General features: G+C 54.8%; 1 protein-coding gene across 41 annotated transcripts in view; it reads right to left on the bottom strand.

Annotated features, from left to right (window-relative positions):
• DAB2IP (DAB2 interacting protein) overlaps window positions 1-14,674 on the bottom strand; it is a 216,603-nt gene that overhangs the window by 84,555 nt on the left and 117,374 nt on the right. For 29 of the 41 annotated variants that reach the window (XM_074016647.1, XM_074016642.1, XM_074016652.1 and 26 more), the window contains exon 3: window positions 174-307. The exons of the other annotated variants lie outside the window; for them this stretch is intronic. In XM_074016647.1, coding sequence (XP_073872748.1) covers window positions 174-307 — 134 coding nt within the window. The remainder of the gene's footprint in view (window positions 1-173; window positions 308-14,674) is intronic. 41 annotated transcript variants of the gene reach the window in all.

Genomic DNA, 14,674 nt, shown 5'->3' on the forward strand with positions numbered 1-14,674 from the left:
CCCTCGGGCCCCCCAGTCCGGCCCAGGTGGCCCCACAAGTTCCCAGCAGGCGGCGTGGGGTCCCCTCCCCCATGTGGCTCGTCCCGGGCCGGGCTCGCGCTTTGTCCCCGCGCCCTCAGGGGCGCAGCCCGGGGCGGCGGCGCGGGGGGACCCGGCGGCGGCGGCGGGCTCACCTCTCATTGTCCGCGGCGGCGGCGGCGGCGCTCCGGAACCCCGGCAGGATGTGGCGGAAGCTGTGGTTGCGGTCCAGCTTGGGCTGGCTCTTGGTGCGCTTGATGGAGCCCTTGAGGCGGCGGCTGAGGAAGCCCTGCGCACGGGGCGACAAGAAGGGGAAGGGGAGGCGGGGTTAGCGCGGCGGCGGCGGGCCGGGACCCGCGCGGGACCCGCACCCTTGCTGGGCGGCCGCGCGGCCGAGGGCGGGCCGGGCTCGGGCTCGGCCCCAGCAGCTCGCGGCCCGCGCCGCCCGCCCGCCCGCCGACCGAGCGCCGACGGCCCGGCCCGCGCAGCGCGGCCCAGCCCACCCCGCCCGCCACGTCGCCCCCGCCCCCTAAGCCGCTGTTGCCATGGCGACGCCGAGCCGAGCCGCGCCGACCGCTGCCGAGGCTGCCCGAGCCCCCCGGGCGTCCCGGCGAGGGGGAGTACCGGGACGAGGGGGCGGGGCTGCGGAGGGGCGGAGACCCCCGGGGAACGCCAGGGCCGGCCGCCCCACTCACCTCCCCGCCGCCTCCAAGCTCGTCCTCCCAGAGCGAGGTCACACCCCCCACCACCCACCAGGAGGAATCCACGCCCCCTACCCCGTCGGGGATTGACAAAGCACCTTCCTCCGCTGCGAGGTCGCTGCTCTCAGCCCCCGGTGGTACCGATGAGAGCGGGCGCGTGGTCGGCTGAGGCGCCGGCTGGCCTGCGCCTGGCAGTGCCCTGGCCACCTAGACCCCGATCCCGGGCGACATTCCCTCCCAGAGCGGCAGTCGCTTGATGTCAGTGTGGGGCCCCTGCCCGGAACGTTGTATGTACCCCAGCAAGGACAACCATCTTGGGGAAAGGATCCTTAGCGCCCAGCTCAGGGAGGGGCCCGATGAGCTGAAGGGTTTGCTGAGTATCCCCATTAAAAGCTTCAAGATTTGGGGAACCTTATTCAGGCCATTTATCCACCTACCAGGTTGCACCGACTGAGAACAGAGCTTAATCCCCCACCTCCCCCATCCCAAGAGCTCCTGGTCTGATGGAAGAGACAGAGGAGACAGGCGTTCAATACACACAGGTCGAACCAATCTTCCCTTTACAGGTGACGGGAGAGATGTGGGGGCCCCAGGGGACACAGCCTGGGTCCTGCCAGGCTTGGAACCTACAGGAAGCTTGAGGGAGAGGAAAACTGGAGGAGGGGGAGCCCTCTAAGGAGGGGGGGCTCTGGGGGCCACCCACCTCAGTCTCAACTCCAGGTTGCAAGTGGGATATTAATTTAATTTGAGGTTAATGTATATAATCCAAATACCACATTCCATCCATCCCAAAATAAAGTGTCAGTTTGGCAGCCCTCTCTGTGTCCAAGAGGAGCAGTGGATGCTTGCCACAGGCCCTGGGCTGCATCTGTCCATCTTCAACATGAGAAGGTCAAACATGTGCTGTACAAGTCATCTCATGTCACCCGCACAGAGAGAAAATGACAGAAAAACATTCTCTGCAAATGAAGAGGCTTGCTCAGACAGGTAAAATGACTCATCCAAGGACACCCAGCTTCTGGGCCTGGCTAATTCGAGAGCTTTCAAGATTTCCCTTTTCCTATCTTTCTCCCTCTGCCTTTTCCTTCTTCCTCAGCCTTTCGTATCCACAGGAGAACTACCCCTGTGGCCACCTGTTGGGATTCTGCATGTCCTTAAAGGCCCAGCTGAAATACTACCTCACCAGAAGGCCATCCCAGGCAGTGGAGTCCAAATGCCCCTCACCTCTGCAGCCTGGAATTATCGATCAGGGTATTCTAATCAGCTGCCACAAATATCTCTTAGGTATTAGGGGCTGCAGGAGGGATCCTTCTCCAGAGGCGTGACCCATAGACAAGGCAAGGCTTAATGCAGAGGGACCGCAAATGGTGGCAGGTCAGGGGAGCACTAGGCTCTCTGGGACACACGGCATGGAGGCAGAGGCCTGCACCTCTTCGTGAGCTCTGAGCTCTCCCAACCTCCACCTCTTGCCAGGTATAGGGGAGGGGGCTGCACCTGGTTAATTTGGATGGGTTCTCTTCTCCCAGGGGTTGTGGTCAAGCAAGTTATACCAATGGGCTTGTACTTTTTCTTGGTTTTTATTTTCTACACTGATGAAAATTTCATAGTTTTTGCAATCTTGAGGTACGAAGAACAAAGAAGCATGTTTCACAATTTATGTAGCTCATTCTAGAGCAATATTGATGGCTTTATCCTATTTCTGAGTTAAAAAAAAAAAGTTTTCCCCCCTCTAGGAGGTTTGATGCACATGTGCTACTTCCTCTTCCCCACTCCACCCCCTGTGACTCTACTTAATGTTCCTCTGACAAGCAGCCTCCTCCTTAAAGCCTACTCAGAATGGTACCTCCCCCACCCAAACTGACAATGACCTTGGGGACTCCTAATACCCTGTCATATTCACTCTTTCACCTTAATGAGAGCCATTATGTGCTAGACACAGTAGCAAAGATAGCCATGAACATTATGGAGTGAGCAGTGTATGGATATTCAAGAGGTCAGGGAGCTCAGATCATGAGAAAAGAGATTCTTCCAGGGAACAGAGAGTGTTCCCATTGACCCACCCACCCATCATATCACACATCCACCTAGAGACCTGTGTCCCTCAGATAACTCAGCTCAGGACCCTGCATATGACAGGCTTAACAAATACTCATCATCTTGGAAAGCCACTACCAAAAGGGGACTCAGATGCAAAGGCTGCATTACAGGGTGACTGGGGACCAGAGTAGGGAAGGGACTTCCCCAAGGTCACAAAGCAAAGTTAATCAAGGACCACGGACTCCAGTCCTCTGCTCTGCCCAGCCAGACAGCTTGTTGCTCTCCTTCATGGGGGTGGAGGGCCAAGGGCGTCCTCTCCCTCATCGCCAGATGAAGGGAGGCAAACCTTTTCTGCTGTCCCTTCAGAGGCAGCTCCTGGGACTTGATTTCCGGAGGCAGCTATAGCCCCGAACTTGGGAAGAGGGGTTGACTGGTCTTCAGGTCAGAAACTCTTATTCTAGACTCAAGACAACCTTTAATTGAGGGGCAGTTGGCAAATCATTCAGTCAAACAGGGTTCTTGATACCCACTTTCCGGGACCGCAGTGGAGCCCGCTGACAGCCCAGTGGCTAAGAACCAAGTCAAACCCAGCTCCACACACCCCTCACTGCAAAAGAAGACAGTTAAGGCCCCTTGCCTCTCTGTGAAATGGATGGGGGGCTGCAGTGAGGATTAAACTGGCAGATAAAAGCTGATAAAGCTGCCAGGCACAGTGGCTCACGCCTGTAATCCCAGCACTTTGGGAGGCAGAGGCAGGTAGATCACCTGAGGTCAGGAGTTCAAGACCAGCCTGGCCAAAATGGCAAAACCCCATCTCTACTAAAAATACAAAAATTTGCCAGGTGTGGTGGCACGAGCGTGTATCCCAGCTACTCGGGAGGCTGAGGCAGGAGAATCGCGTGAACCCGGAGGTGGAGGTTGTAGTGAGCCAAGATTGCGTCACTGCACTTCAGCCTGGGTGACAAAACAAGATTCCATCTTGGGGAAAAAAAAAAAAAAAAATGATAAAGCTGTAGGCTCAGAGTGTAGCAGACAGTAAGTGCTCAACAAAAGCTACGTGGAATTCCCATATACATGTACAGGACTATTAAAACACTCCATTTGTAGTGACATGTATTGGGCCTAGCTCATCTGCAAGGATTATAGGTGGTCCCCATGATCACTCCCTTGCCCACTGACAGACTCTGACCCCCTAGCCACACCCCCTAAGGCCTGGCTGTATCCCACTTCTCCTGCAGATGGCCCTGGACCACAGGAGCCCATCCTTGCTGACCATTCTCACTGGACAGCTCTAGCCCTCTCACATCGCTTGGCCTCAAATCTTCATTCAGACAAGCTGTGGGCCGATTACTGGCCCTCTCTGAGCCTCAGTGTCCCTATGTGTAAAATCAACTGATGATGATACCTACTTTATGAGACCCTGGGAAGGATGAAGTACGATGTCGCCAGAAAGACAGTAACTATTAAGCAACTACACACAGTAGTAGGTTTATTGCAACCAATACTGATGTTGGCTGAGCACCATCACCTCTTTTTGCCCCAATGGGTAAATGACCACCAAGGGTGGGAGTCTGTCTGGGCTTTCCAGACAGGAGCCTGCGGGCTGTCCAGCAGGGGGGATGGAGACATGAATGAACATGCTTGCAAAATGATTCTGGAGCCACAGAATGTCATCCAGTTTGGTAGTTTTGAACTCTTTTAAACAAGAACTTTTTTTTGTTTTCCTAAAGCAACCTCACAGAGACTCCCGATGTCCAAAGTGCACAGGCAGGCAGGGCTGCTCAGGTGGAGGCCTCAGCTTTCATTCACTGGAGCAAGGACTGATGTCTAAAGCTCAGCAAGCAGCCTACACAGTCCGCGGGGACCCGAGGCTCCCTCCCCAGATGCGGCACTCTGCCTCTATTAAGGCAGCCCATGTCCCCGTCTACTTGTCAGGCAGCTGTGCCATGGCGCTGAGGTCAACTAAGGCCTCAGGGCTTTTGCACAAGGCTGCTGCCTGGTGCCACCTCCCCAGCTCATTCCCTGATGGCTGGGCGTGGATAGCTATGTAGCTCTCACCCCTCTCTGTGGATGGCCCACTGCCCATCTGGACATCCTTCCTATGCCAGCTGATCCTTTAGGCCCTAGGCTTCCATCATATCACTGACCAAAGCACAGGGCAGTTTGAGTGGGGGTCAGAGGCCTGGGGGTCTCTGGCTGGAAGGACCCAAGTTCTTAAGCCACTCTCCTACCCCAGTTCCTGCCACTTCACCACCATCCTGACATCTGGCCCACAACCCTGTTCCTTCTCCAGAAGGTCCTGAACGACTTTTTCAAAGCCCTTTCAGAATTCAAGATACGTGATTTCTTCATTTACTCATTTCAATGAATTCCACGTGATGATGATGATATATTACCAGCAATCAAGCTTCTGTTCTGACGAGTCACTCCCACCCTAGGAGAGGACGCCTAGGAGCTCCCAACGCCTCTTATCAGGAATCCCTGGGAGAATAAGGGCTTCAGAATTCAGGATGTTTTGGATTTCCGGGTGGGGAAATGGAAGCTCAGAGAAGTTAAGTCACCTGCTGAAAGTGGCAGAGCTGGGACTATAACCAAGAGAGTTCTGGCCCCTGGGATGGGCAGCGTGGGGACTCCTCCATATAGGGAAACAGAATGGACAGCTCTGATCATCCTCCCCACACTCAGCCCCAGGCACTGTACTAGGCCTCAGGGACCAAAGCCAAGGTGGGAGGGAAGAAAGGGAGGCCCGCTCACTCCCTGAGTGCAGAGCTGTCACACAGGGGCTCCCAGTGAATACCTGGAGGCTCCCCACCCCCAGGGAGGAGAACCTTGCCCAGTGCTGTCCTTGTCTGTGCCTCACTCCCAGCCGAGGAGGCAGTCCCTAGGGAACCAGGGATCTGCATTTCAGCGCCGTCACCTAGACACCCGGGAGCCGCTTGTCACCAATGGTCTCAAAGAAACTGCTTCTCACCTGAATACCAAGCACTGACTGAGCAACATGCCTAGCACAAAGTAGGTGCTCAATCAAAGGCGGGTTCCTTCCCCCAAGCCCAACATCTATTTGTCCTTGCATTCTTCCTCCAGGCCTGTCTTCATCACTCTCTCCCCTTTCAACAGACAGACCTGGGCTGCTGCAGATGGGTAGGTGGGCCTGGCAGAACTTTGTCGCCCGTTGAGCCCTCAGCTGCCCACTGGGGAACCCCAAGACAGTACTCAGGATGGAGGCAGAACCCTGTGGATCCTCCCTCCGCCCAGGCCCGGCTCCTCCCATAGCTGTTTCTAAGGCCCATCCCCAAAGAGAGAGCCTTGGAGAAGGGAGACTATTTTGACAGGCATGTCTCTCAGTATCTTTCTGGGGCTTTGCCCGATTGCCAAAAGCACATCTAAATAAACAGGAAGGGGAGAAGATCCCATCCAGATCCTGCCACCTCTCTCAGCTCCAGGAGGGGAGAAATGCTGAGCGCACGGGCTGGCGGGCTGACCCGACACTGCAGCAGGCTGGTGGGGGCACTAGAAAAGGGCTGGGGTGGTGGGGGTCCTGCTTCCAGAGTCACAGGGTGACAGCCAGGAGGGCCCACAGAGGGCAGCCAGGCTGGTGATACTGAGGAGAAATCTGAGGCCCAGAGGGCAGTGGGACCTGCCCAGCATCACCAGTCGGGGCCATTAGAACCTGGGTCCCCTGCTCCTTGCCCAGTGCTCTTTGTATCTTCAGCATCCACGCTTCAAGAACCTCACAGGCTGCCCTCACTTCCTCTTTCTGGGCCACAGTCTTCCCATCTGCAACACGAGGGGCTGGACTGGGTGATCACCAAGCTCCTTTCCAGTGCTGATATTTGATGATCCTATAAAGTCAGAGCAGCTGCCAGGGCCAGGCTGCCTGGCCCGCCCCAGGCTTGGCACCAACGGCATCAGGGAATTCTCTGGCTTTGCCCGAATCCTTCAGATGTGCCATTCCTCCTGCCCTCGCCTTCCCTGTTCCCGGGTCTCTACCCACGGCAGGCTGCCCAGCTTCTCTGGCCTCCTCCCCTCAAGGGTATGCACCATCAAAGAGGGTCCCAGCTGGAGAATGACTCACTAATGGTGGAATGTCAGACACTGTGACAGGCAAAAGACAGGAGGCATCTTAAACTGGGATTAGGTTAGTGCCTTCCTGGTGGCCACCTATTCACAGGCCACCCTATGCCCATAGACTCCTCCACAATCTCATACCAGTGAGATCGCCACATATTCCGCCTGGAGAAGGTAGCCAGACTACTTAAGTCATACAAAGAAAACCAATTCATAGGCCCTGAGAGCCTTCGGGGAAGCCCCAGGAAGGGGCTGGACCCTGACACTCCAGGGTCACTGTTGTGTTAAAATACTGCCTGGAAAAACACACTTAAACATGTTCACTTAGAGAAATATACAGGGCCAGAAACATACGCAAGTGTAGGACAGGCATGCATACAAATACACACAAGAAAGGCATCCCACAAAGAAATGCATGTGTAAGCGTACAAGTACTCCGGTACCACTACACATACAGACACACACAAACACAAACACATTGATCAGCACACACACGAATACACACATACACAGCCATGAAACATACAAGCCAAAATACAAATACACTGAAACAAGCCCATAAATATACATATGTACTCAGCTTTCATCAGGCACCCGCAGAATTGTGCAGACACACAAAACTAAACACACTGGCCCACATGTACTCAAATTCACAACCAGGAAAGGAAGGGCAAGTGGCCCAGGAAGCTCCAGAGTTGGGAGCCCAGATCTCAGGACCAAGGCAAGAAAACAGCTCTTAACGGCTTCCAAGATAACCCCCTCTGCTTTTCTCGCAGGGCTTCACTTTCTGGCAGTCTTTGAGGACAACTTGTTTGCTCCTCTCACACTCAAAAAGCTTGTCTTTACAGCTCCCTGAACATGTGGCTTTTGCAGTTCTGTTCCCTGGCAAGAGCTGAAGGTCCCTGCCCTAAACATTTCTCCTTCTGCCCATTAGCACAGCTAAAACTCCACCGTTTGACACACCTCTTTAGGTCCTAAGGGTAATTCAATCTCTAGGAATCCCCAGGTAAAATGTAAATAATTTTCATACTTCCCCTGGAAGAGGGTGAAAGCAGGGGATTCCACCACTTAATGGCTACGGGGCTTTGGGCTCATGACTTAACCTTCTATGCCTGTGTCCTCTTCTGTAAAATGAGGACAAAGTGGTTGTGGAGATGCAATGAGATCATGCATGGAAGAAACTTAGCCCATTTCCCTGCATACAATAAATACGAACTGCTGGCATTGCTGTCACGATCACTTTCATTTATCACTTCCTTTGACCACCAGAGACCAGCCCAGCCATTAGCCAGAAGGGCCTGGGCTGTTCCTCCTGCCTGGGAAGGAAGACCCTCCACACCCTTAAGGTACCTCCTCAGTCTTTCCCTTAGAGGCGTCCCCCGATGTCCCCACCCTAGGCCAGGTCTCCCTGTAGACTTACGACAGTTGTAATTATAAGTGTGTTTATTTAGTGCCTCCCCACCCATACTGGACTGTAAAGCCTCCAGAGCAGGGGCCATGGCAACCTGGGTCTCCAGTGCTGGACACCTGGCAGCTATTCTCTCAATATTTCCTGAATGAATTCACAAATATTTAATGACATAAAAGGAAACAGAGAAAGTGCTCTGCGGGGCTTTTTGAAAGGATTTCACTTGGAAGCAATCTGGGCAGACTTGCTAGAGGAGGCAGCTTTTGACAGCATTTTGGAAACACTGAAGGTGGGACAGCAGGTGGGCTTGCGGAGATTAGCTGGGACAGGATAGCCACATACAGGCATTCTAGGCAGACTCACAGCATAAGCAGAGGTGTAGAGGTAGGACAGTGGGGAGTCTGGCTGTCCAGGGAGGCCCCTAGAGTTATCACAGGTCCCTCCAGCCTCCCAGTTACACACCACCACCTGAGCCTGGGCTTATAATCCCCTCCCCAGTGCAGAGGACACCCAAGTAAAGGGGAACCCTAAGGAACACTGAGAGTCTAGTGGAGGAAAAAGAGGGGAGCCCAGATTTGAAGAGGGTGAAGGTGAAGTTGGGAGGGGAGCTGAGGATGTCGGCAGGGCCCTCCTGGTATCTGCTAGTGCCCAGGATTGGGCAGGCATCAGTGAACAGAAACCAGTTACGCATTCCCAAGATCTCAGCTTGGGATGTGACAACCCAGAGCAGCCAGGGAGTGACTCATTGTCCCATAAATCCTCCAGCTGGCACCTGCCTTAGCATAATAAGCCTGTCCCAGAGGTCTGGATGGCTACAAACACCTCATCACCTCTTTAAGCTCTCAGTCAGCCCTGGCCGTGGGATGGGGTGGGGAGTTGGACACCCAGGGCCACGTGGCTACAAGGAAGCCAATTCCACCAGGCGGTTACACCCCTGCAGCAGGGTCTATACTTTCTCCGCCTGCCCCCACGCCCTATCACTGAGGTCCCAGCCAGTCCTCCCGGGGCCACTTGCTGACTTTAGTGCTCATTCCCCAGCAAAACTCCCCTATCCTGTGCTCTGTGCACTGCACGAGTGGCAAGAAAACCACATTTGGAGTCTACAACTCTGGGGTCAAAACCCAGCTCTGCTATTAATACTAATGAAGGCTCTTCCAACATGCTGCTGAGAATTAGTCAGATGTATTTAGTAAGCCCTGACTAAGCTTCAGGCACTGTATTAGAGCTTCCCATGACTTCTCTTGTTTAATTCTCACAACCTAGTGTGCAGATGGGAGAACAGAAGTTCAGAAAGGGCAACTAATTTGCACAGCACCGCACAGCCAGGAAGCGGTAGAGCTGGGTTCAACACAGACAGGCTGCTCCAGAGCTAAAGCTCTCATGTAATCCCATTTTCGGACTGAGGCGCTGAGCCAGCACCTAAGCCGCTCTGTGACTCAGTTTCCCTGCTGTACAATGCAGGGATTAGTCTAGCTGATCTCTAAATTCTTTCCAGCTTGGGTGTGCCTCCCTGGTGACCCATTTGCAGGTGACAACACACGGGGGGGAATCTTCTGGGGACAAAGGGGCACTAATGGTGGGACTTACAGACTTGCGCTGGGCCACAGGGAGCTTCAGTTGGATAGGATTCCCCCGCACTTCCAGGCACCCAGCTGGCCTGGGTGGCCCCAGGGCAGCAAGGCAGGAAAGAGGTGCTATCTTGTTTCTCTCCCTGGACCAAGAACTACCAAGGAAACAACAGGACCCCAGGGAGCTCCAGGCCTGAGGACCAGTAACCACTAGTGGGAGGGAGGGGCGGGGGAAACTCCATAAATCCACCCGAGTAAGCAGTGCTCTGAAAAGCCCTTTTCACTACAGAATACAAAATGCACCGTTTTGGGAGAGGATTTTATAGGCTATATCTCCTCCTGGGTGATTTACCATCTGCGGGCCAAGGTTCACCTGGGAGTCCTGGCCTCAGAAGGCCCTTGGGTATGGGATAGAGTATGGGGTGGAGTCAAGGTCAGTTTCTTTTTTTCTTTAAAGGTCAGTTACTTTTTTTTTTTTTTTGGACGGAGTTTCACTCTGCCACCCAGGCTGCAGTGCACTGGTGTGATCTCGGCTCGCTGCAACCTCCAGCCTCCCGGGTTCAAGCTATTCTCCTGCCTCAGCCTCCATAGTAGCTGGGGTTACAGGCATGCGCCACCACGCCTGGCTAATTTTTTGTGTTTTTAATAGAGATGTGGTTTCACCATGTTGACCATGCTGGTCTAGAACTCCTGACTTCAGGTGATCCACCTGCCTCAACCTCCCAAAGTGCTGGGATTACAGGCATGAGCCACCACGCCTGGCACTTTTCAAGGCAAGGGCTGGTGTCCTTGCTGGCCTCTGGTGGCCTGGGTCACTTGTCTTGACCTGTCCTCCCATGGCAGGGGGCCACTCTGACCTCAGACACACAGTGCAGGGGCTGGCAGAAATGGAGAGATCACTGCTCACCTTCCCTGCTCGCCCTGCAATTACTCCATTTAATTCGTTTACTCCCTGTCTCTTTCTGTCTCGTGCAGCTTCATTCCACAAGCCCCTCATGAATCTGCCACGGGTGAGTCCTTGCTCCCGTGTTGGGAGTTCAGACAAATCAGAAACAGTCCCTGTCCTTGAGAAAGTGACCACCGTCTGGTGGGAGAGACAGAAGTGATGGATCATGAAGTCACAGAGTCTGTGAGGGAGCCTGGACACAGCCCTCGATGGCACCAGTGAGCTCTGGAGACAGAGAAATGGGGAGGAATTCTGGGTAGAAGGACCTGCCCACACAAAGGCATGGAAGCTGGGACAGCCTGGGGGACTTGAAGGCCAGGCTGGGGAGCTGGATCCCCCACCCTGCTGGGAGCCATCTAAGGTGCTGGAGCAGGGGAGTAACAAGCTCAGCTCGTTTTAGACGTTCTTTAAGCAATTCCACAGGAGAAGTTACTCATCTCGATGCAGAGCCTTGTGTTGGAAACAGATGTCACTACTGCCACCTCCACAGAGGGCCTCCTGGCTTTGGAAACAATTCCCGCCCGACAACTCAGATATAATTATGTCTGCAATCCCACCAAAATGCCACTTGATCGTTTCATTTTCGTAGCATGAGGAGGTGGGAAAATGAAGGCATCTGAGCCTGGCCCCTGACATGCAGCCCACCCCACCACCTCCCAGGAGAGGGGTGGACCTGCAGGGCCACAGAGCAGGATGGCAAGAGGAGAACAGCTCTCTCCTATCCCAGGGGTGTCTGACTCCTGGGGCCAGGCCTGCTCAAAGCAGGGGCAGGACAAGATAAGGCAGAGAGATGGGGAGGCCTGGGTCCAAATCTCAGCTCTGTCCCTGCAAGCTGTGTGGCCCAGGACAATGCACCTCCCCTCTCTGGGCTTCAACATCCTCAGCTGTAAGATGGAGAGAAAAACAGCACTGGCTAGCAAAGACTGGGCTGCGTGCTGTGGGCCGGGCGCTGTGAGAACTTCAAGATCCAGGCCCGTGAGCGGAGCCATCCTAGCTAGCTCTTCACTCCCCATCTGCCTTGATTTTGTCACCTTCTGAGAGTGAGATTTGTGTTATCTGAGCCTCGGGTTGTAAGGATTAAATGAGATAATACTTAGAAAGTGCTCAGCACAGGGCCTGACCCAGAGTACTGTGCAGAACAGGATTCAAAATCCCCCATCGTAAAGATAGCAGAGGTGGTAGAGCTGGGATTCGAACTCAGGCCAATGGGACTTGGAGTGCAAGCTCTGACCACCACCACGCCTCTCCCACAATGCCTGCCTTACCTCCTCTCAAAGCAGTGGTAGGTGGAACAGGTGCCTATAACCCATCAAAGGGTGGCAGTGACTGGTGTCTGTTGGTCCCAGCCTGGTGACCAGTGCAGCAGCCCTGCCTGACAGATCACATACTGGTCCACCTCACCCTGTGCCCTTCCTCTTGGTGGACAGCTGTCTCGGCCCCAGACCTTGTTCCATCCAGTGTCCCTGACCAGGGTCCCCTTTCAGAACCCCTGGCTTTCTGATCGACCCAGGCCCAGCTGGCACAGCCAGTCATGCCAGGCCCGGCCACTGACAGGTGCTCCCAGATCTAAGCTGCTCCCAGCCCCCAGCAGTGGGCTCTACAGCTTATTTAGCACAGTGGGCTGCCTCCCTGTGGCCCCGGACACACAAACCCCTGGGAGTTCAACACTCACTGGGAGGAGCCACCCAGAAGTCCACTTGCTACCCTCTGCTGCCCCCAACTGGCGGGAAACTGCCCTGCGCAGACACCTCCATCTCTATCTGAACTCACCACCTGACAACTTGGTCTCTGGTCCCCGAGGAACCCCTCCAGCCCCTCTCCACCTTCTACTGCCAGGGCTGAGCCCTAGAAGTTCAGTCAGGGGTGATGTTGCTTTGGGGCCGTGATGGAGGGGTATGGAAGGGGGAGGGGTCTGCCCAGTTACCTGGGGCTCTGGAGGAAATGTGGGGTGGAAGGGCACCCCACACACAAGCAAGGGGAACAGGTGTGAACACTGGGGAATGTTCCCTTGTGCCAGGCACTGAGCCCGCGCAGCCACCCTGTGGGGAGGGGTTCCTGCCCGTTTACAGACAGGGAAAGAGAGTGGGGCAACTTGCCTGAGACATCCCACAGAAGGGAGCAGTGGCCAAGATTTTAATCCCACTCCATCCCTGGGTTTGGGGGACTATCCCTGGGAGAGGCCAGCACTGTACCCCCAGGACCCTGAGTGGGTGTGAAGAGAGGAAGAAAGGCCCCCACAAAGCATTCCACCTGCCAGTTACTGAACCTGGCAGGAATTGGGGTGGTGGCCTTTACACCTTAATGGGAACCAGTTCATCTGATTCTGTGCTGCCCAACAGGCTTAAGTGCAGGGCTGGGGAAATGAAGTTTGCAGGGATGGCCTACGGATGCATTTGGAAGACCCCAGGGCAGGGAGAGGAGGGGGTACTAAGGCTGGCTTGTTCCCTTCACTTCCATCCTTCCCACTCACACTGCCCAAGCCAAGCTGCCACTTGCCAAGGTAAGGCAGGAGATTCCAGGGATCCTTGAAATGGGCTCTTCCCTCTACTCCTGCACAAGGGCATTCTGAGCACAGATGTTTGGGGGTTGGAACAGGCTCCTGAGAACCTACTTAAGCAATTTGCTTGTCCCCCCCAACCCCATGCTGGATCCCCACCCAGTCTTGCTCTCTGCCCACTGAAGGAGCTCCAGACTCTCCTAGCCTGTTCAAGTATGCTGCACTCCATGTCTGCTCTGGCCTCCTCTGGCCCACCTCACCTCCCTTGATGAGGACCTCATACTCCTGTTAATATGGCCTTAGATCCCATCTGCTCTGTTCACTGCCATGGATCTCTTGTCACTTCCATTCCAGCCACTTCCTCACATTTCAGCCCCCAAACTGCTCTCATTTCCTGCTGTCATTTGCCCATGCTGTTTCCCATGTCCTGGCCTTTGCCTGGAATGTCCTTTCCCCTTCACCTGCCTGGAAATTACTTCACCAAGTCCCGGCTGACCCTTCTGTATTTCTGCAGGTAGCAACCACATTTTCATCCTCTTTGTGTCCTCAGTGACTGGCATAGGCCCTGACACATAATTGGTAGTGATGACAAATGTATTGCAAGAAAGAATAAAGAAAGGCAAAAGGAGAGAAGAAAGTAAGTTCGTTCACACCACGGCAAGACTCACAGACCAGAGCTGGGCTCCCACCCCTGCCACCCACCAGCTGTAGACCTGCTGAGGCCAGGCCCTTCTCCTCCCTGAGCCTGGGTTCCTCAACTGCAAAACGGAGCTAATGAAACCGCCTTCCTGTGTATTAATGGGGTGGGGAGACAGCCTCCCAACCCTACCAATGCTGCAGCAGTCCCACCTCTGTCCCAGGCCTCAGTCTGGCCTGGTATTGGACTCAGGAGGCTCCAAGACCCCCTGTCCCTAGACTCCTGCCCTGAAGACCATCCCTGCCCCACCCTGGCCACCCTGGACAACTCCTGAGTCCCACCTTCCAACACTCCCTCTGCAGAAAAGGGGGACGCCCCCCGCGGAAGGCAGACACAGACCAAAATGACAGTAATACCTTTTGGGTTTGAATAGCTTCATACCAATCAGGCTCCATGAAGGTCAGGGATGGAGGGGGTGAAGGTGGAGGGGGTGGAGGGGGCAGGGTTTCCTCTCCCACCACCCCGCCCATCTGCTGAATACACGCCAGGTGCTGGGTCAGGAGACTGACTCACAGAGCGGAACTAAGCAAATTCCTCATAATTCAAGGAGAAAACTGGGGAGTCCATGGTGGGACCCCACCCAGGAGTCCAGCACTACCGCCCTGTTACAGCCAGGGCTGCATGGCTGACATCCCTCCACTGGTTGATGGGCCACAAACATAAATATGTCCCAAGTGAATGACCATCTGAGATGGACCCACAGCAGCCTGGGCCAGTGGAGGGAGCCCCAGCAA

Source organism: Macaca fascicularis, chromosome 15, assembly GCF_037993035.2.
Source record: "Macaca fascicularis isolate 582-1 chromosome 15, T2T-MFA8v1.1".
Classification (NCBI taxonomy): domain Eukaryota; kingdom Metazoa; phylum Chordata; class Mammalia; order Primates; family Cercopithecidae; genus Macaca; species Macaca fascicularis.